Here is a 23491-nt window from a genome sequence, read left to right as displayed (position 1 = left end):
CAGAGGTTTACTAATAGAGGCAGAGTGATAAGAATCATTTCTTGTTACTTTTATATAGCTAGGAATGTGAAAATCATGTAAATAAGAAAAGTTTAAAAGATCAATGGAAGAAAATATGAACTAAAAGGGTAATGGTTTTTTACAAAACACATAAAATTATTATTGTCATCAATATTCAGTATGATTTTACTCTATAAGATACTGACAGTTTGATCATTCTAATATGTACATACAAAGTCTTGAAATACATCCAAACCTTTTCATTTGAAGTTCAATAAAACAAGCTTTATGTCAGGCACACACACAAAAATGAACTATTTCAAACATAAGTGGAAACGAGGTTGGAATGAGGGTTTTTAAAACATTGAAGGTTACACTTAAAGTCGAAGCAAAGCACATGAATGTCCCTCATAACTTATTCTCAGATAAATATTAACAATCCGCTATTATCACAGTCATAAGTGCTACCAATAGGGTGAAACAATTTTCTCTGATGCCCCTGGCAGGTAAAAATATGCAACAGGCAGGAGATAAAATGGATAGAAAAAGATGACAGGAGATGAAGGCATAGTGAGGAAACTGTAGTTAGGAGAAGAGAAAATTAGACATTAAGTGGAAAGTGATACAAGTTCCATAAACGTTAGCGTCAATACCCCCCCCTTCCCCTAAAACGATACTGCCAATGAGGTTAAAACTTGGTATTTTCTAGATCCCAAAATTTCAAGGGGGGGTGGGGGGTGGATTTAGCCAGCAAAACTAGTATGTGAAATATGTTTTAGCAGTAAAAATTCTAAAAGCCAAAGACAACCTTAAGAAATCTGAGGAACTTGTTTTAAAGAATGAAATCGTACTTCGCGTAAGAGTAATCAGAATTTAATGTGTCTGACTACCAACCTTGCACAAAAGCCATAGCCTACTTCTTGCATGAAGTCAGCCAGAGAGCTCTCCATCATGGTTTTAGCTACCCCTCCAGAATCAGGCAGGATCCTGTCCATTAGAATGTCCCGTTTTTCAGAGTATAAAAGTGGTGCAAGCACCACGGGACAGCGTTCCTGGGGAAAATCTGAAGAAAAAGAACAGAATTGTAACTGCTGTGGTGATTAAATGCTCACTAACAGCCCCTCAAACCTGATTCTTCACAAGTTCGTGTTCAAAGCAAGGTTTAGTTTTTTCCAACCTTTAGTAAACCAATTTGAATATTTTTATATCACAAAAATTTCTCATAAGCATACTTTTCATTTTTCATATTAGGATTCTGGTATCTAATGACCAATCCATGCCCTAACTATTACTTTAAATTCTCACAATAGGGCTAACTATCAATTTTCACACAAGGAAGGCATCAGAAACATAAACAGAATATGAGAGCCTATTTATTTCAGTGACAAGCAGAAAATTACCTATCACCGAAAAAGTTAACGCAGCTTAAAATTAAACTATATAAGCATTAGGAAGGAAAAAAATTACAGGATGTTAGTCCACTACCAAAGATTTAAGGGTACTTACCTCTCTAAAAAGAATGATCAGAGAAATAAAGAATGGCAACATTAGAACCAGTAGTTATTTAGCATAACAACGGCCAATAGTAAAGGTGGCAAAGTGAGTCTATCAAAACTGACCAATACAGGAGAATGATTAAAATTTTTAAAAACTAAAAAATTAGCATGTTATTATAATGTAGTCTTCCTAAGGGAGAAGGGAAAAAAAAAGACTTTTTTTTAAAAATCTATCTATCTACATCTAGAAATATATCTAGTGTTAACTATGATATTTATATAACAAGATTGTTGGTTAAGCCACATCCATTTATACCTGTTCTATAATGAGGCTTTATCATTCATATTTTAAATTATAAAATACTCTCTTCAAAAAGATTACACCAACATAAACACAGGAGGGTAAATCCCTACCTTTACTTATATTCTAAAATGCTTTATTGTGTTTTTGATTATCCAAAGAAATTACTTTTTGTAGGCTATAAAACACTCCCTTACCTCTGCGCAACGTCTTAAGAAAAGCGTCTATCTGCTCCTGTCCAACTCCAAAGGCTCCCTTCTGCCCAAAGAGGAGATGGGAGAGGAGGAGGTGTAGGACCTCTATTGCTATATCTTGGAAGCCACCTTCTTGATTTCCACTGACGTCTGCGTCAATGTAAGAACGCAGAAGATCTGGAAGCTTCTGTTTGATAAACTGGGCAGCTAAAAATCAGGCAAACCAAAAACCAAACATCATTTCCACAGCACAATGAGTAAAAAGTCACATACCATCAAAATGTATCTATAAACACCCACTCCTCACTGATCAACATGATTAGGTTTCAAAGACCAGGTTGTTATGCAAAAACGGGTATTATATGAAAATGGAAGATGACCACATCAGACTATAAAATGGAAGATGACTACATCATTACATAACTGCCAAACCACTGAGAATCACTGCCCAGCCAAGCTGACACATAACCTTAACTATCACAGGTAGCGTTACTCTCACCTCGCACCTCGGAATTCCTGAACTGCCAGACATACATCGTTAGCTCACGAAATAGATAGATTTTTCTTACTACTGTCATAAATGTGAAATATCAGATAACAAGATAGTCGATAAGTGCGGAGTAGGTGTATTCTATAAATAAAATACATCTACTCATCCTTCTCATTTACCAAATCACCCTTTACCCCTTTGTGATGCTTCACATCTCTAGCTGGTATTTTAAAAGTTAACCTTTAAAGAGACCAAGGGGAGTCAGTCTTGTTTTAAAAAAAAATCAATTGTAATTTCTAAACTATGAAGCCTCAAGATTCCCCAAGCTGATTTTAAAGAATCTCACTTCACTATAGAATTTTTAGGAAAAAAGGAACATACCAAAACCTCTGAGATCCGAGCTGGAAGAATTCAAGAGGGCAAGGCCAAAAATTACCTGAAATAAGAAGGGTTAGAGAGACTAAGAATTCAAATGGCTGTTTTTAATTCTAATTTGGCCCACCTCTCTTTACTAAATCACTTACCTCTTGTACTTTGCTTAACTTGAGAACTTTACTCAGCTGGGCAAATAAGTGGGGTGCAGGCTTTAAACTCTGAAACAGAACAAACTTTATTTTAAAACAAGAACTTAACAAGTTTTCAAACAGTTTTTAAAGGCATCTGTTTGCTCAAGTATGAAGCTATTTACCAATAAAGGTAACGTGTAGTGCTTCTAGAAACAATACACCATGTCCTAGAACTGTGAACTGACATACTATGAACTAACATCTCAGCTTTATAGTAATAAAGCTTAAGCCTTCATAGGATCTGGTTTTAGCAGGATTTATTTATTATCAAACTAACTGCCTGGATTTTGTTAGAAAGCTACAATAGAAACCCTAAGTAACTACTTGAAATTTTAAAATTAAGGCATGACATTATGAGATCAAGGTTGATGGCCTCTTTAGAAAGCTTAATAAGAGATCATATTATTAGCACTGCTAAAAATATAAGCAATAAATACCAACCTTCTGATAGTGCAATGGATTATCAATGGCATAGGAAAGCGTCGAGATAAAATTTGGCTTTGTAATCAGCGACGCGCACTCCTGAATCAGAAACTGAGTCTTCAAAAATAAAAAAGGAATTTTCATTAGCGCTGACAGTCATCTTGCACAAATAAAAAGCAGATGTGCTCAGAACATGTAAGTGTAATGTAATACTATATGTTTCTATGTTATCAAAATCAGCTCTTTAAAGCTCCCATTTAAACTAAGTTCAATTAGTAACAGTGTTAAACAAAAACCTCCACAAAATAATGCCCACTAATAAGACTATGAGGACAATATCATAAGAAACTGTTACCAGACTGAGAATCAAGCCAAAGAAGACTCAACCCAGGACATGAGATTCCCCTCTCTGCCTTACTTACTTGTCAAGCAGGACATCCCCATTCCTGCTTCCTTCAGGCAGGTCACATCCCCAGCTCTCTAAGCCTGAACTAGGTAGCTGTAAGGGCAGCTGGGCAGGAGAAGGGAAGGACAGAAAAAAGGAGAAGTCCAAGAACACCTTTTAGCCATCCAGCTAAGATTAATTTCTGGATGCTCTCTGTATGTGTCACTTGCTACAAACACTATGCCCAAAATATAATTCACTGAACAATTAAAGCTAAGTGGACATAAACTCTATGAGCCCCAAATACCTGATGGAAATCTTTGCCACTGCTTTTACCATCGCCACTGAAATCCACATGCGAAAATAGGCAGCGTAATAAATGCCTGTCTGCCTCAGGACCGTGCCGATTCACAATCTAAAAAGACCAAAAATATAAGTTTTCAAGTCAACATGGGGGTGACCAATCTCTAGCACAAAATCCCAAATTAAGTTAATTGTTCATACTGGAATGAGTATAGGGATTACTAAGATGGAGGTATGAATATTTTATATTTTTAAAATGTTTCTTACAGTTACTAGCAAGAAGGACTGAGAAGAAGAAAAACTACCAGTAATTACCCCATATAAGCCTATGCACTTTAGTCAACTTCTATACAAAAAACACCAGGCAGCATAAAACCACATGTGGTGGAAATACAAAGTTAAAAAAAAGAGTTTTAAGGTAACAATTGTGTAACAAACTAAACTCATAAGAGCATTTTTTCCCGGTATTATTTTTACTCTAAAAATGTAACCTATAATTTCTCTAACACAGCTGTGACTCTATACAATGACCTAAAAGGCAAGGCCCTAAATGAACCGGCCACCAGCTACCTCTGAACTCGGTGCTTTGGATGATGCCCTTGAGCTCCATTAGTTTGTTCCTCACCGTTCCTCAAAATCACCAACATTTGTACTTGCTATTCCTTCTAACTGGAAAGCTCCAGATAACTGCACATGGTTTGATCTTTCACTTCCTTTAGGTCTCTACTTAAAAGTCACCTCATCAGTGAGGCCTTTGGTGACTACCCTCCCTAAAATAGCAACATAACCTGTCCCACCATCACCTCTCACACTGCTTTACTTTTCTCCACAGCACTTACCTCCACCTGATATATTTATTGTCTGTGTCCCTCACTCAACTATTAATTGCACAAGAACAGGGAATCTGCGTGGTTGTATTAAGGTGTACATATCTAGTCTAGAAAAGAGCTTATTAGCACAGTGTATGTGCAGCATAAATATTTATTAAATGCCACATTAAACATTATAAATTATAAACAGTTAACAACCTACTTTGGGCTAGATATCGTACTGAGCTTCTTTAGTTTCATCATCAACAATCCTGCCAAGAATTATCCCCATTTTGTAGGTGAAGAGGTAGACACTTAAAACTGATTCCACGAGCCTAAGATCCAGTAGTCTGGGAGTTAAAAATCTGGATTCATAGTCTAACTCCAAAGCCTAGGATGTTTGTAATGTATCATGTTAACTGTATTATCTGACAGCTGGCTAAATTACTTATTTTAGTTTCCGTTTTCCTGTGCAGAAAAATGTGTTGAGTTAGGTAAGATTAATCTTTACATTGTCCCATAGGCATCTGAAAGTTAAAATCTATATAATCAGATGATCAACAAAAACCTCTGCATCTCCAAAGGCTACCATGAACCTATTCATAATGTATTGGTTTTGCAGGTTTTTATCTTTCCTTGATTAAGTTCTGTAAACACAGGAACAAGTCTGACCTTCCAGTATCCTCCTAGAATGTTGACCACTCATGAAGAGCCAACTCAGATTAACTAGGAATAGAATTACCTATTCTCCAACTAACCAAGCCTCTCTCAAAAGAACAAAATCTGGCTCAACAAATATTTATTGAGTACCTGTATACATGCTAGACACTGTTTTAGGTGCAGCAAGTACAGCAGAAAAGAAGATTGGTGGAGTCTATGATTCTCATAAAGTACATTCTAATGGAAGAAGAAAAGCATAGGCAAAAATAATTTCTGATAATATTACCTGTTAAGTGAAGAAAATACAAGGCTATGTGATGTAATGACGGGGGGGAGGGGTGCTCAGAGAGGAGCTGAAACAAAATACAGTGAGTTGACAACGACAGACAGGGTTGGAGAAAGGCGACAGACAGGGCTGGAGAAAGGCGGAAAAGCATTCCTGGCAGAAGGAAAATCTATTACAAAGGCTCCAATACAGGAAAGCACTTGTCTGAAGAACGAAAAAAGGTCAAAGATAGTCAGGGGCTAGGTCATAGTTAACGAACATACCGACTTATCTAGTACTGTTATACCTACCTAAAAAAAAAAGGAAAGTAAATATTCCATTTGACTGGCAATGGCAAAAAAAAAAAAAAGTTCCAAGTGCTTAACCAAGAGTCAGCAAAGACTTACTAATATCCCCTTTTGTCCTTTACATCATTTCTATGTTTTATAGTTTGCAACTGCTTTCACAGACACTCTATCTTCACAACCCCATGAAGTATTAATGTACAACAATATAATATTAAACACACATATGCAAGGTTGCAATAACTAAAGATGTTACACATAACTTGCTAGCTGGTAGTAAGACCAGACAGTATGTTTTATGACTGCTAAGTGAATGGAATATTCCTTCCGAGACACCACGCTGGCCCCTCTCACTAGGAAAATTTTTTTATTTTTTTCTTCTTAAACTCAAGTGGCATTTTAAAAACATTATCCTGAGTTGCAGTGATGACGAAGATTATATGTATCCTTGTAAAATTAAGCCCCCGTAAAATTTGCATTTTCACACACACATGCAAAACAAACTGAACCAAAAGTCTTGAAATACCCAAGATTCTATAAAAGTACCAGATCTGTCTTGTTTTTGCCGACTGAAGACAGTCACTCACTACATGACAATATTTACAAGTTTTGCAAATGACTGGAATAACTAGAGTCCACCGAAATATACGTAACACTTCATATAAAAAAAAAAGAATCTCTATATTTTTTAAAATTGTTAAACATATTCTACCCTTAAGCATATTCATTTCAGGTTTTTAGTGTATTATCTGTATGAATAGTTTGGACTTTATAAAAATACTGCATCTATTCAAAGCAGTTTAACATAATGAAAAGACCATGAAAACAGGAGGAAATTCTGCAGCAAATATAAACAGTTACTTTTAACAGGAAAGGCATTAATTTAAGAGCAAAAACTTCATATTCCTAAGTAAAAGATGGTGGAAGTAAAAGGATTTTTCTATTCTAACCACTCAAAATACAAAATAAAAATTCCATTTCCAATGAAACATTCTGTTATGGCAGAGAAAACATTTTTCTCTCCTCAGACGAAAGGCCAAATACAGATTCTTCTTTAGGGCTGATAAATCAATAGATACAAATGTTTAGGACTGTTAAATATCCCAAAACATATGCAGTTATCCTATGTTCAAATGATGACATCTGGGGTACAAATGAATCATGAAAGAAGACAGACTGTCCATTTAGAGAGCCAGATTAACATGCAGAAACTGCAGAAAAGCAAAGCAGATAGAGCTATAAAGGAGTAAACCAGGCTCAGGATGCCACTTTTAATATCTATGAGTTAACCATCTAGCCAAAGGAGGGTGCTGGAATAGAAGCAGAAAGAGAAAGAAGAGGTGTCAACCATTATAAAATCTGAAAACAGAGAGAAATGGTAGGCTACCCTCAATATTCCCACACTCTCAAGCATCTCCACACTGCTGATACGTGAGTAACTAACTAGACTCATTCAAAGATGGGCAAAAATTCAAAGAATCATCATGGAACCTATCTGAAGAAACTGTAAAATAAACAGAGCAATGAAACAAACAAGACAGGTAAACATACATTTCAAATTTCTTATCAAAATATACTGATAAAGAGTTCAAAGAAATAGTATTCTGTAGTCTCGAAGAAATTATAGGGATTGTTTTTGTTTTTAAAGGGGAAAGTCCTTAAAAAAGCAAAACACTGGTTCAAAGACAAGATAACAAGAAAAGGACATGAAAGCAAGCTTCCAGCGCCTAGAAAAGAAACAGAAGAAAAAACCTTACAATGAAGATAGCCACACAGCAGCAAAAACTATAAAACAAAAATCGTTTCAAATAATTAACCCATTGCTCTCAGTCGACTCTGACTTATAGCGACCCTACAGGACAGAGTAGAACTGCCCCGAAGGGATTCCAAGGCTGTAAATCTTTATGGAAGCAGGCTGCCACATCCTTCTCCCTTGGTGCAGCCAGTGGGTTCAAATCACTGACCTTTCTGGTAGCAATCCAGAGCTTAACCACTGCATCCATCACCAAGGGGTCTTCAAAATAATTAAAGGAAGGTTTAACGATATCACATAAATCTAGGCAAAACATATGAAAAGGACAGACTAAAAGATTAAAAAAAAAAAAAGAAAACTCAAAGGTGTTCCAACACAGAATAATCAATATACCTTCAAATCCATGAAAACAAATGAAACATATTCAAAGAAAACAAAAATACCTCTAAAATAAAGACTTCAATTAGAAGATCAAAGGGTACTCCATATTACAAGAAAAGCTGATGAAATGCTGAGGCAAAGCTGACCAATGCCAGAGCATACAGGTGAAGTTAATGAGCTTGAATTAAGAGAAAATTCACAAGAATATTGAGGTTAGGAGTAGATGCAAGCAGGAAAATTAAGTCCCCTACAGCAAATGGAGAAGGGGAAACAGACAGCTTTGGCATTCAATGTTGCTATAGAATAAAGGGAAGCAATATTTACAAAACTAGGGAAAAATACAAGAATTTCATAACTAGTGACAATTGGACTTCAAATAAAAATGAGAATGCCTACACCAAGTATGGCTCTGAAGTATTTATAAACGGGATTTCTCTTTCTTTAAATAATGATATCACAGTACCTGCCTGCCTACAATTAATCTTTAAGGTAAATTTCAATATTCTAAGAAACTAAGTTTTATAGTGAGTGTATCATTTCTATCGTAGGGTTAGGGAAATACCCAAATATATTTGGGGATAAAATTCTTAAAAGACATATAATCTTTATAAATCAGTTTTAAGTATGATTTAACATATATACATCATGAGGAAACATGATTTTTACCATTTTGCTAATTTTATGGAAAATTATTAATTCATCCTTCAATGACAATTTCACAGGTAAAAGAAAAAAAACTACGAACATCCAAATTTTTAATGGCACAACCACCAACCACGTACAGTGTCATGCATTTTTAGTTATTTGAAATGAGTTTTTGTTCCAATAAGCCCAGTAACGCCATAAGTGCTTCCATGGCTGATTCTGTCACTTAGAATGGACTTCAATTGGGGGATATGGATAAAAACATCATGGTCAACATGTCTTGACTGATCAAATTTCTACATCCCTTCAACTGCTCCTTGTAGCAATCAACAAAGTACTGCCCTTTCACTGAAGCCATTGTCCTAACCCTCTCACACAGTAGCAATGAATTAAAAATTGGGTTAATATAGCCATCACAAAGACTTCCAAGTTTTCATTCCCTTCTGTGTCTCTCCCTTTGGCATGTTTATAAACCTCACTGAATTGGACTGTCTGAAAAATTCAAACGACACTTCCCTTGAAGTAGGAGCAATCTGGGGTCAAACTTCATTTGCAGATTTAGCAAATAAAAATACAGGACACTCATTTAAATTTAAATTTTAGATAAATTTTTTTTACTATCAATATGCCTTACATACTGCACAGGGCACACAATAAAAATTATTTGTTGTTTATCTGAAATTCAAGCTTAGCTGGTGAATTTGTTTTTTATTTGGCAACCCTACCTTGTAGTCCACATTAGCCAATGGATGGGATCTAGAAAGTGTACTGAGACAATAGTAAATGATGATAATGGTGATGGTGATGACAGCATCTGATTTTCATAATGTGTTTAAGAGGTGCTAAAAATAATGAGCTTTTCTGATTGTGTAACTGGGTGTGATTTGCTAGAATTAATCAAAAGAAACAATCTACTTGGTGTTTTTCCAAAAATTCATCCATTTATTACTAATTGAAGTCCTACATTTTGTCAAGCTCTTGCCAAGCACTGGGGAAATGGCACTGAACAAAAAGACCTGGTCTTTGTCCTCATGGGGCCCACAGCTAGTAGGGAAAAGACAGTAAAATACTCTCAAAATGCATACCAACAATGGAGAAGAGGGGCAGTGAAGAAAAACAGCAGGGTGTCATGAGAGAGGAAAAGAGGGGAACCTACTTTACAGCGGACTGTAGCTGAGGTGTGGAAATGTGTCAAAGAAGGCCTCTCAGACTGAGATGTAAAGTTTGAACAGACGTGGGCATGAAAAGCACTGAGGGAAGAGCAGGAAAATTTGGCAAGCTAAAAGAACAATAGAAGGCCAGCGTGGGTAAAGCACGGTGAGTGAGGCCACAAGGACAGGAAATGAACCTATAGAAATAGGTGGAGGCCAGACCATGTGGGGCCTTCTGCATCACGTTAAGGATTTGGGTTTTGTTTTAATGGCATGAAGAAGTCATTGAGATTTTTTAGCAGTGTGGTGACATGATCAAAATCGCCTATCAAAATGGTCTGTCTGTGGCCTTTTGATTCAGAACTGAAGTCATTCCCGAAGTTTATCCTTCAGCCGAAGATTAGACAGGTCTATAAAACAAACAGTAACACATATGAGGAACATGCTTTATGGCTCAATTATGTACACAAGACTAAATGGGCCCCCCGAAAAAAAAACTGTTGCCGCCAAGTCGATTCTGACTCACAGTGAACCTATAGGACAGGGTAGAACTGCCCCACAGGATTTCCAAGGAGCAGCTGGTGGATTCAAACTGCCAACCTTTTGCTTAGCAGCCAAGGTCTTAACCACCACAGCACCAGGGCTCCATATGGACACACCTGTCCAGAAGCAAAGACGAGAAGGCAGGGACAGGAACACTGAACGAATGGAAACAGGGAAACCAGGGTAGAGAAGGGAAAAATGTTGACACTTTGTGGGGTTTGCAACCAATGTCACAAAAAAAATTGTGTATAACTGTTGAATGAAAAACTAATTCGCTCTGTAAGCTTTCACCTAAAGCACAATTTTTTTTAAAAAAAAAAAAAAAAGGCCTCTCTGTTGCTGTGCAGAAAATTATACAGAACGGAGAAACAGTACCACTGAGGAGAACAGACCATTTAAGTAGAGGGGGCATGAAATGGGAGTGTCTCGAACTAGGGTGGTGGTGGTGGTGGTGAGATGGAGAAATAACTTCGAATTCGAAATGACAAGACTGTCATTAGACATTGGTAAGGAATAAAGAAAACAGAGATTCCAAAGATAACTTATTAACAGTATGAGATTGGGGAGGGGAGATGGATATGCCATTTCCCAAGAAGGGCAACCCTGGGAAAGAAGCAAGTTAGACTAGAGCATGTCAGGCAGCCCAAGAGGCAATCTAACTTTGGCCCTGTTTAATCTGAAATGCCTAAGTCACATTAACCCTCACACCCAGCCTTCGTGCCTTGTATTACATCAATTTTGAAACAAAAAGACTGGAGTCATTAGCACCTGGTTTGTGGAGCTAACATGTTCTATACTCGGAGAAGATGTTTTACTTCATAGTCAAAATACAAATGAAGAGGAAATGTTCATTATCCAGGATAGAACCTAAAGAGCTTGGGTTAAATAATGAGCCATGGAATTGGAACCAATTAAACACTGAGATTTGGAAGAAGGCACGGTAGTAATGCTCTTAAAATGCAAACACACTCTATCACTGATAACATTTGTTCCCACTAAATGGAGAAAATTTCAGATAAAGGAAGTCTTCATATATTATTTATTGATTTTCTTCTTGACAATTTGACAGACAAGAAACAGTTTGCTTTGCAGGCTGACTCCATTTTGAGAACAGTAACCAACAATCAGGCTGAGTGGCTAAAACTTTTAGTCTAGCAATAGCAAATGAGTTTTCCACCCCATTCTCAGCATTTCCCATCAAATTAACAGTATGAACACTTACATATACTGTTCAGTATTTGTGAACCTCATTTTATTCTATATAGGAAACTTTTAATGAGAACCAAAAGTTAGTTAAATCTTCTTACATTGTCCTCCTCACATATATAACCACAGAATAATAACCCATCTAGAGTACATCACGGAAACTGTTCAACAAGAAAGAAACTACACGAAAATAACCATTTAAGAGAAATTGCTGAAAAATAGTGTCAGGATCCATTTATGTAATTTCTCGATGTGTTGTTGGTCCCATGTGGTGTGGTATAATGGGCCTTGTTGATGACACTTATGTATGTAGATAAAGATGTAGATATCTAGGCAGAGCTTTATGAAAATATGCCCATTATGTAATGAACAGAATCCATTTCATCCAATATTCTTACATAGCACATTAATGCAGTGCTTTTTTAACATAACTTAAGAATGTCCCACCTGGAAACATTTAAAAACTTTACAAGTACATCTGCTAATGTCATCACAGACAGCAGCTTGTTCAGTCTGTTCTCCGCAATGTGTCAATCATCACTGCAATTCTTAGAACTGAGATGTTTTAAGAGTCTGTGGTGTCAAGAATGGGTTCATTGTGGGCTGCTGGTAGTAGAGATTCCTACAAATGTTTCCTTGTACTTCTAATGATCCATGCCTAATGGACCACAAAGAACATTCTGAAGCCACCTTTTCCCTGAAGGTCTTGAACTCTCAGGATCTTGTCAAAAGAGCATCAGTGGTTGCCACAATGATATCGCCCAAGTGCCCCTCCCCCAATGTAACCTTCAAATGGATTTGAAGGCTTTTGAAAACAGGCAGTAAATTGTAAGAGGAGTTCAGTAGTGCACATCTGAGCTTTAAAAAAAACATTAAACCTGAAATAATATTTGAGAAATGGGCCTTTCACAGTGGAGAGAATAAACCATTATTATATGGGAATTCCATTTTTACCCAACTGGGATAAAATAACAGCAAAGAGTTCAGAACACTTGCTAGGTTGTCAGAATGTAACAACTGCTTTAATTTGTTATCTCATTTAATTTTTACAACTTTCCTGTAAGTTATCATTATCATTGTCATTTTACAGATGAGGCCCTAAGAGATGTAAAGAGACATTCTCAAGAGACATTCCTCACGTAGTAAGTGGCAAAACGATGACTGAAATCCAGATCTATCTGATTCCAGCTAGTAAACATTCTCCAAAGTCTCTAATTTAGGGCACCATAATATAGAGATCCATGGACTCAGCTAATTTCCAAAAAAACAGTGCAAATCCTACATTTACTCATGATGAGATTCCTGGTTTAGTCAATATTTTTCCTCAGCTTTTGAGACAGAATTAGAAAAAGAGAAAGAATTAGGTTCAAATACCTGCTTGTCATTTATGCCCTGTGTGACCTTGGACAAGTTATTTAATTCTTCTGTGTTGCTGTGATTCAACTCAATGAGGTGAATAATATCATCCTCGTTTTTCAGACGAACACACTGATTAAATGCAACTGTGTGTGCAACTATATCCCAAGACTGTTGATCCTTTTATTTACAGAGACAAAAAAGTGTGCTGCCAAATTTCACTGAGTCTCATTCTAGATCAAAAGGTTGAATAAATGAGATGTTGGGGGCTATACTGACATGAATTTATTGTGCAACTGTCTTGGAGGAATTACAAGACCAGGCTAAATGCCTGTGGGTAAGAGAAGAGTTTTTTTTCTAAAGTGAAACAATATTTTCACTGTCTGGCATCCTGGGAAGAGGTCCTTCTGGGGCAATAAAAAAGGACTCAAGACATTTCATCAAAGAGGACATTCAAATGGCCAACAAGCACACAAAAAGACACTCAACATCATTAGCCATTAGAGAGAGGCAAATCAAAACCACAATGAGACACCACCTCACCCCCATTGGAGTGGCAATGATCAAAAAGGAAAAAAAGGGGAAAGCAACAGCTGTTGTTGGCAAGTATGTGGAGAAACTGGAGCCCTCATCCATTGCTAACTGGAATGCAAAATGGTACAGCTGGTATAGGAAACAGTTTGGTGGTTCCTCAAAAGTTGACCATGGAACTATCATATGACCCAGCAATCCCAATCCTAGGCATATACCCAGAAGAAGTGAAATCAAGAACTCAAACAGAAACCTGTACACCAAAGTTCACTGCAGCACCTTTCACAATAGCCAAAAGGTGGAAACAACCAAAATGTCCATCAACAGATGAATGGATAAACAAAATGTGGTATATAATACAATGGAATATTACTCAGCCATAAAAAGAAATGAAGTCCTGACACATGCTACAACATGGATAAACCTTGAAAATAATATGCTTAGTGAAGTCAGTCACCAAGGGACAAATACTGTATGAATCATTTATATGAAATAAGCAAATATACAGAAACCAAAGATTATTAGCGGTTACCACAGGTGGGAGGAAGGAGGAAGAGCGGAGTTCTTGCTCAGGCGGGACACTGAGTTTATGTTAATGGTGGTGGAATAGTTAGATAGGGATATATGAGGTTATACAATATGAAGAGTATAATCAATATCACTGAATTGTACACGTAGAAACTGTTGAATTGATGAATGTTTTATTCTGCATAATTTCACCACAATAAATAAATAAACAAACAAAAGGAGCTCAGAAGCGCCTCATTAAAGAAAGGATTATTTTCCTTTCCTTCAGTCTAAGAACCCAGGTCAGTTCATCTGGCGTTTGGCTACTCCTGGCTGCACTGATATAGTTCCAGAAAGAGGCAGAAAGCCCATCTGGGAAAAAGACCTTGGATTAGGCAAAAGCTGAAAATTTCTTTACAAGTTTTACTTCTCCTTCCTTATTACCAACCTTCAGTAAAATCTCTGCTATGCTCTAGGACCTTTGCAAACACTGCAAAGGGCCAGATAGTAAATATTTTAGGCTTTGTGGGCCATGCTATCTCTGTTGCAACCACTTTGTCGTTGTAGCAAAAAGCAGCCATAAATATGTAAACGAATGAGGATGGTTGTGTTCCTGGAGCCTTGTTTTTCACCAATGCCTTCAGTGCAGCTTGGACTTCTTCCTTTAGTACAATCGGTTCTTGATCATGCTACACCTCCTAAAATGGCTGAACATCAACCAATTCTTTTTGGTATAGTGACTTGTATTCCTTCTATCTTCTTTTGATGGTTCCCACGTTGTTCAATATTTTGCCTACAGAATCCTTCAATATTCCAACTCGAGTCTTGAATTTTTTCTTCAGTTCTTTCAGTTTGAGAAATGCCAAGCACGTTCTTCCCTTTTGGTTTTCTAACTCCACATCTTTGCACATTTCATTATAATGCTTTACTCTGTCTTCTTGAGCCGTCCTTTGAAATCTTCTGTTCAGCTCTTTTACTCAATCAAGGACATCATACATGAAGAAAGTAAAAGGTCACTAAACAGACAGGAAAGAAAGAAAAGACCAAATGGATGCCAGAAGAGACTCTGAAACTTGCTCTTGAACATAAAGTAGCTAAAACGAATTGAAGAAATGAAGTAAAAAAGGGACATACCCTAAGGACTCAAAAAAAGAAAAAAGGATAAACTACTTTTAATAATCACATTGCTGTTACCAGTGTCAGGATAGGTATTCTAAGACTCTTGTGTGTGTATAATGTGCACTAAAGCAAATGACTATGTTTGTACCACTGAACATTGAAATTTTATACATGGGAAGAAAGGAGAGACAGACTTTAGACCATGAATTTAAGTAAAAACCCTGTAGTCCTGAAATTAAATTGGAATTATCAATCTGAACGCATAGTGTATTTTATCTTTATTTCTGACCACTGAAAAGTCCTAATAATGGCCAACCCAGCAGCATTAAGCAATATAAGAGATTGTGATCTCTAAATATCATTTCCCACTAAAAGAAAAGCCAAAGCTTTTTAGAGAAATTGCTAATTCCAGGTCTGGAGCAAGAAATGTACAAGAGTAGGCTGAACATCTTAGTTTCCACACTATCTGGAACGACATCGAAGACTACAAAAAGGACTCAGGAGCCAACCTGAATAAGCTTCCACTGGATAAAATGAAACAGGGTGAACATCAATAAGAATAATAATTTCAATGGATTGAAACACACTGAATATGTTTAAAATACAGTTCATAAGAATATTAAAAAACTCACTGGTCATCAGTTTTACTCTGTCCTATAGGGTTGCTATGAGTCAGACAAACTCGATGGCAACGGGTTTTTGATCTCTGGAGGATGCTATGGAACCACCTCATTATTCTGAAAACTGGCCATTAAAAGAGAATCAAACATTTATCTCACTTTTCCTATATAAACCTTCAAGTAACCAAATAGCTGATGAGGGCAGGTTTCCCTCAACAGAATTATTCTACCTAATAAAGAAAGAATGAATAACAACTAGAATATCACAAGTTTACAATCTCTAATGAATTAATGAATCTAGTCAAGAAATCAAACGCATGTATTGCATTGGGTAAATCTGCTGCAAAAGACCTCCTTTAAGTATTCAAAAGCAAAAACATCACTTTGAGGACTAAGGTGCACCTGACCCAAACCAAAACCTGTTGCCATGAAGTTGGTTCTGACTCATAGAGACCCTACAGAACAGAGCAGAACTTCCCCACAGGGTTTCCAAAGAGCAGCTGGGGAATTCGAATTGTCGACCTTCTGGTTAGCTGCTGAGCTCTTAACCACTGTGCTACCAGGGCTCCACGCCTGACCCATGCCATGGTATTTTCAATAGCCTCATATGCATGCGAAAGCTGGACGATAAATAAGAAGAATTACTGCCTTTGAATTATGGTGTTGGCGAAGAATATTGAATATACCATGGACTGCCAGAAGAACGAACAAACTTGTCTTCAAAGAAGTACATCAAGAATGCTCCTTAGAAGCAAAGAAGGTGAGAACTTTGTCTCATGTACTTTGGACATGTTATCAGGAGGGACTAGTCCCCGGAGAAGGACATCATGGTAGGTAAAGTAGAGGGTCATCGAAAGAGAGGAAGACCCTCAACGAGACGGACTGACACAGTGGCTGCAGCAATGGGCTCAGACATAGCAACAACTGAGAGGATGGCGCAGGACCAGGCAGTGTTTCGTTCTGTTGTACGTAGGGTCACTATGAGTCAGAAACGACTCGAGGGCACCCAACAACAACAACAACCAATGATCAAAGCCTGCTTAAAAAAAAATCACAAAAGTAGAAACAACCAGACATTATGAATCTTCTGATGAAAGCATACACCACCATCTATAAAAGTTGGGGGGGGGGGCCTTTAATCTGATTAAACTTCTGAATTTAACTACCAATTTGCAGGAAATAAAAGACAGAGGAACATGTTAAATATCACCCTGGGGATATGCTCAGCAAAATTAATACGGTGGGAAAACTACAGGACAAACAACCTGATTTCGTCAACAAAATAATTGCAAGAAAAAAAGAGGGAAGAAAAAGTACAGATTTTAAAAGACTTAATAAGGGCCAATGTAACAAAGAGAATTTTATTTGAATCTTGATTCAAACCAACTATTAAAAAAAAATTTACACATGAAACAAACAAAAAAATGTGAATGTGAACTGGTTATCTGATGTTTAGGAATTAGTTCTAGTAGATGTTTTAGAGCAGGGGCAGCCAAAAAACAGGACTAGACTAGAAGACCTTCCAATCCCATCTAATATTTTTTTCTTTCTTGTCTTGCATAAACAAATATAAAAGGACTCAACATAAGGATGTTGTGAATTTAAATCTCACATTTGCCATTTTAAAACAGTATCAGTGGACAAGATTCTTAACATCTTTGAACTTCACTGTAAAATGGGACGAGTCTGCAAGACTTGCTATGAGAATGACAGAAGTGGCATTAAAATCACATGAAAAACAAAGCCTATAACACTGTAAATGTTTGAACAGTTGCTATGAAATGAGAGAACTGATGTTACACACAGAATGATGAAACTGATAGAATGCTTAGCTTCTTTTACTCAACAGTGTTTGTAAGATCCATCCATGCTGTTCCATGTAATAGACACACTGCTCTACAGTGTACCTTACAGACACTTGGGTGGTTTCCAGTTTTGGGCTATTACATGTTTTTTGGTGAATATATGTATGCATTTCTGTTTGGTATATATACCCGGAGTGTAATTAATGGGTCATCAGTGATTATGTTCAGTTTCTGCATGATCTACATGGTTGTAACAGGTATATGTTCACTTTTGTAAATTCACTCATCTGAACACATATAACTTGTGAACCATTCTATATGTACGTATGTATAATATATTCCAATAAAACAAGTTAAAAAATAATAATAATGTGTGGCACGCAGCAGAAGTTTAAATCGCAGTTACATGAACTGTTAGGTCAAATTCTGACCAATCACAGTTTTCAGACCGATTAATTTCCCAAGTAATTAATCCAAGTGAAGGAAGAAAACTGGTAAATCTTTACTGGAAAGGTGGACAGCTTTTGGGACTAGATTTTAAGGCCCTGAAACTCAGAAGGAGGAACTTAGATTTGTTTCTGTAGTAAGAGGACCACTGAAACTATTAGAACAAACAAAACTTAAGCACTATAACTGATCTTATTTTTTGCACCTCTGACTAGGGACACTCCCAGTCTCACATTAAAAAAGATAAACTCTTCCTCCTTACTAAAGTTTGATAAACAAAGCAGTGTCAAATGCAGTCAAATCCACAAGCACACAACCCTGCTAATACTTCAATCTACCAAAGAAACAGTACTATGGAAAAAGAGAAAGATCAAATAGGAGCTAAATAATTCTAAGAATTAAGCTTTTCCAATAGAAAGCAGAACAGAAGAGTTGCCTAAGCACAAAAGCATAAATACTTATGATTACAATCCAAACATATTACTTTCCTAAAATACAGGATATACAGAGAAAGCTTTCAAAAGGGTTTCATTCATTTAGTTTGTCACAGTAACGTATCATTTCAGAAAGCCACAGCAAATGATTATAGAGCTTGATAATCCCAGAGTTTGAGAGTTTAGGAATTTGACTATCCTCGTTCACTGTTGGGAGTTAAGAGCTTCTCCAGGGAATCCGAAAATATGCACCAAAATCTGACCCTTTGACCTAGCAGTACTTCCACATCTAAGAATTAGTGCTTCAGAAAGAGACAGGCATACATAAATAAAACAATGTTGACTGAAGCACTGCTCTAACAGAAAAAATTGGATACAAACTAAATATCCATCAATAGGTTACTAATTAAATCATAGTATATCTACACTATGGAAAACTATGCAGTTAATAAGAATTACAGATCTACTAAAATTAAAATGGCAAAAGACTAATTTTATGTTTAGTATGACCCCATCTAGAGCCCTGGTGGCACAGTGGTGAAGTGTACTTAAAATATACTTTATGAGTAAAAACAAAAATGAGAGTTATAGTAAATACACCACAACTAAGCTATGACTTTCTTTAGCAGAGAGTTTTAAAGGAAATAGGCCAAGCAATATAAAATTGCCTCTTCTTACTGCAACAATGCTGCTGTGACAAGGTGCATTTGAGGTATTTTTCCAATTTACTACTGAAGAGCTGATAACTAGTAATCCAAAGATCTTCTGGGTTCAGGATTCAAAACCCGCTCAGAACCAAGAGCACTCACTGAAAACCACCGTCTGCCAATAAAACCTGGCCATAATATTCTTGGAAGTCGTTATGAACAATTCTACCATGGAAATCCACACTATACAGAACCACGAAGAAAAAAGTCTCCCGAGAGCTGACAGAGACAAGGGAAGGGCTGAAGAATCACTGTTACCTGATTGTTTACTTCGTGCCAGGCATTTTACAGGTACAGAAACATGTTAAGACATATTTCCATCTCATTCACTGTAATTCCTGGGCAGCAGTTATTGGCTTATGGCTAATTACACAATAACCTGAAAACTGGGTTAAGAGACACAATTTACACTTATCAAGGTCATATTTCAAGTAAACAAGCCTCTTTAGCAGCTGTAAACTGAAGAGAAAACTTTAGAAAAGGCCTCTAAATGACTAATAAACCTCACAAAATTAAGGCTCTTGCATTCCTCATCACGGAATTTCAATAACTTCAGCATTTATTAGAACCTGAAATTTGAGTAACTTCTTTTCCAGCTGAGAGCAGATAAAACAAACAAGAGTAGGGCTGAGTGAAGCAATCAGGACAACCAGAGAAGGAAGTGGCAAAACACACACACACCATCCGACGTCACATATTAAACTACTAGAGCCATTCATTACGAGGTAAGTAGCTTCCATAGCTTTGAAGGCCCTGAGGCATGATTTTAGGACATAAAGGGATTTCTTGATAATACTGGGACATTAAAAACACACAAACAAAAAAACCTATGTCAATATTATGTTTTTAAAACCGTCAACAGCCAAGTGTTCATTTAAAGTAAAAATCAGCACTTGAAGGAGTAAGCTTCAGTAATATGGAAGAGTTTGCCTTATTCCCCCAAGTTCCAGGAAAATGTATACAAACTCATGAACAATTTCATCATCTACCATATAACTGGAAACCAAAAGGTCCGCAGTTCGAATCCACCAGGTGCTCCTCGGAAACTCTATGGAGCAGTTCTACTCTGTCGTATAGGGTTGCTATGAGTCAGAATCGACTCTACGGCAATAGGTTTGGGTTTGTTTTTGTTTTTTATGTAACTTGTTCTTAAAACGAGGATGGACATTCTAGTGGAAACAGGTCACACTGTCAAATACCATCCTTCTTACTCACAACGTGATAAAAAGAATGAGTCAGAAAATGGCCACTTTATCTTTCCAAATAGTATACAGTACAGATTACCCGTAGATAGGTTGCTAACAAAAAGTCCACAAAATCTTTAACCTCTTCTCTCTGCCTAACCAGAGAAAATGATACTGGCATTCAAAACAAACTAAAGTGCTCCTTTCAAGCCATCTGGTGATTCAAAACTTCAAATGTACACCTTTCAACCAGCAAACCTTCAAAGAATCTATCCTATAAATTATACTAGCACAGACATATAAAAAAATGATCTTAAAAGTATTATTAATAGCAAAAACAAAAAAATGCCACTGATAAGGAATTAAACAAAATATAGTTAATCCATACAACGGTTTATTATCCAGCCTTTAAAGAAGAACAGAGAAATTTTTTGTGCATGGATAAGAATAAGTTCCAAGATACACTATTAAAAAAAAAAAGACGCAGAAAAGTACTTATTGCACCATTCACATAAAAAAGCGTGGGAAATATTTCCTTAATTTCTATATGCAAAGAATATCTTTGGAAGGACAGTCAAAAGAAATGGCTAACATCAGTTGCCTGTGGGTAGGGGAAATGGGTAACTCCAGAAATCAGGTTAATGGGTTACCTATTTTAAAAATAAAATTAAATATCCCCTAAAGTCTTCTTAAAACCAAACAATAGTTTAGCTTAACTAGTAGAACATGTCTGCCTTGAGCATTACGCTCTTTCAAGAACTATATATGGGATCAAACTGACAACAGCAACTCGGAAAGATTAGATAGGAACTTTAGGGGACAGTGAGTTCATGTTAATGGGGTAGGAACAACTTAGAAAAGGAGAGTGACAATGGTTGCACAGTTCAAAGAATGTAATCAGTGTTACCGAATTGTACATGGAGAAACTGTTGTATGTTTTGCTGTACATATTCTCATTAACAAAATTTTAAAAATTAAATGTAAACACAGGTCCTACGCACACACAACATAAAAAAGGGAAAGAAAAATAATGTTCCCATACAAGCCCTCTCATTCCTACATGTAGCTTAAATAATTAGTCCTCTATTTCACTTACAAGCTAGTTACCCTATGTACTAACTAGTTAACACTTTAGAAGGAAGGCAATTAGCATTTTTAATGCCTGTGACAGAACTGTGTTAGGTAATCTAATTTCATTTAACCATAACAAAGTTTTGAGGTAAATTTTATTCTTTTTATCCTCATTTTGCAGATGAGAAAAATGAGGTTCAGAAAAGTTACCTAGGGTCACACAGCTAGTAAGTTATAATACTTTCACAATACATACATACATACATTTGACTTAAAACTGGGAAGAAAGTAAGACCACTAAAACTATACTATTTAGCTTTCATAAAGATTGAATGAAATGCTCCAGAAGTCAAACCTAAACTTGAGAACAATTAAAATCAACTGGGGAGGCGGGGAGGGAAAGGTGTGCAAAAGGATCTGAATGGCCATTTCTCCAAAGATATACAAATGGCCAGTAAGCACACGAAAAGATGCTCAGCATCATTCGTTATTAAGGAAATGCGATGAGATACCACTTTGCAACCACTAGGATGACTAAGATGAAAAAACAGATAACAAGTGTTATCAAGAATGTGGAGAAAATGAACTCTGATACACTGTGAGAATGTAAATGGTGCAGACACTTTAGAAAAACGGTTTAGCAGTGTTAAAACATCTGACCCAGCAATTCCGCACGTAGGAATTACATCCAACAGAACTGAAAATACACTTGTATCCACAGCAGCATTTATTTGTAACAGCCAAAAAGTGAAAACAACCCCATTATGTCCATCAACTGTTGAACAGACAAAACGTGGCATATCCATACAATGGAATATTATTTTCGACCAAAAAAAGAATGAAGTACTACTGACACATGCTACAACATGAATGAACCTTAACATTATGCTAAGTAAAGAAGTCAGATGCAAAAGATCACTTATTGTCGAATTCCATCATATGAAATGTCCCGAACAGGCCAATCCATAGAGATAAACAGTAGATAGCGGTTGCCAGGGGTTGGGGGGAGGAGGAATAAAGAAAGAGTGCCAATGGCTATTGGCATTTCTTTTTGGGGTGATAAAAATGTTATGGAATTAGATTGTAGTCATGGCTACACAACTTTGTGAAGACTAAACCACTGAATTGCACACTTTAAAAGCGTTAACTTTTGTGATTTGTATCTCAATTTTTTAAACAAAATTTTAAAATTGGAACTAGGTCATAATTTCCATAGAAAAATAAAAATCTGTGAGTGCTAAAAAAGACTGAGGTAAGATGACTCTTAAATTAAGCTGAAGTGAAAGCATTTGAAATAAAGGGCAAAAGTTAGTTGCCTTTCATGCACAATACCCACATAAATTTCCAGCTTTCTTTCCACTGCACACTCATTACCTTTAATGGTATTTGTTTTCTGACAAATTTACTTACATGCTGTATTTCCTGCTGGCTGGCTCGGTAGTTTTTCTTGGTTAAATTGTCCACCAGGTAGCTGATTTGAGACAAGGCCAGCGAGAGCGAGTCAAGATTCATTGCTGGTTGGGGCGGAAGCAGGCGGCCGAGCCCGGCGCAAAATCACCATTATTCCCCTTTAGTCACCTCAGAGGCAGGTTAATGCTTTCTCTGTAATTAGCCTGTATCTAGTGTCTGCACAATGTGTTCAGTTCTTCTTTACCAAGGGTCTTACTCTGTTCTGAAACATGGCACCTGTTTAAAAAAAAAATCCAAATTCCAAGTTAGTCAATTTTTAAGTAGGGGAAAAAAAGTTTTAATAAACCTTTTTCCTTCCATCTTAGTATATAAAACATCACCTAAGGATTTAAGAACAAAAACAAAAATCTTAAGCTATCTCAAT

The 23491-nt window shown here is 36.6% G+C and overlaps 1 protein-coding gene across 13 annotated transcripts in view; it reads right to left on the bottom strand.

Moving 5' to 3' along the window:
* CNOT1 (CCR4-NOT transcription complex subunit 1) overlaps positions 1 to 23491 on the bottom strand; it is a 109116-nt gene that overhangs the window by 53876 nt on the left and 31749 nt on the right. For 12 of the 13 annotated variants that reach the window (XM_004371527.2, XM_004371528.2, XM_023726868.1 and 9 more), the window contains 7 exons: positions 23068 to 23343; positions 4163 to 4270; positions 3489 to 3587; positions 3006 to 3074; positions 2863 to 2917; positions 1995 to 2198; positions 895 to 1063 (listed from right to left, as the gene is read on the bottom strand). In XM_004371527.2, the coding sequence (XP_004371584.1) occupies positions 895 to 1063; positions 1995 to 2198; positions 2863 to 2917; positions 3006 to 3074; positions 3489 to 3587; positions 4163 to 4270; positions 23068 to 23169 (806 nt within the window). In that variant the 5' untranslated portion in view covers positions 23170 to 23343. The remainder of the gene's footprint in view (positions 1 to 894; positions 1064 to 1994; positions 2199 to 2862; positions 2918 to 3005; positions 3075 to 3488; positions 3588 to 4162; positions 4271 to 23067; positions 23344 to 23491) is intronic. The other variant, XM_023726867.1, reaches the window with a different exon arrangement.

This window comes from Trichechus manatus, unplaced genomic scaffold (assembly GCF_000243295.1).
Source record: "Trichechus manatus latirostris isolate Lorelei unplaced genomic scaffold, TriManLat1.0 scaffold00014, whole genome shotgun sequence".
Taxonomy (NCBI): Eukaryota; Metazoa; Chordata; class Mammalia; order Sirenia; family Trichechidae; genus Trichechus; species Trichechus manatus.
The sequence above is the reverse complement of the archived record's forward strand: the minus strand, read 5'-3'. Positions and strand labels throughout refer to the sequence as shown.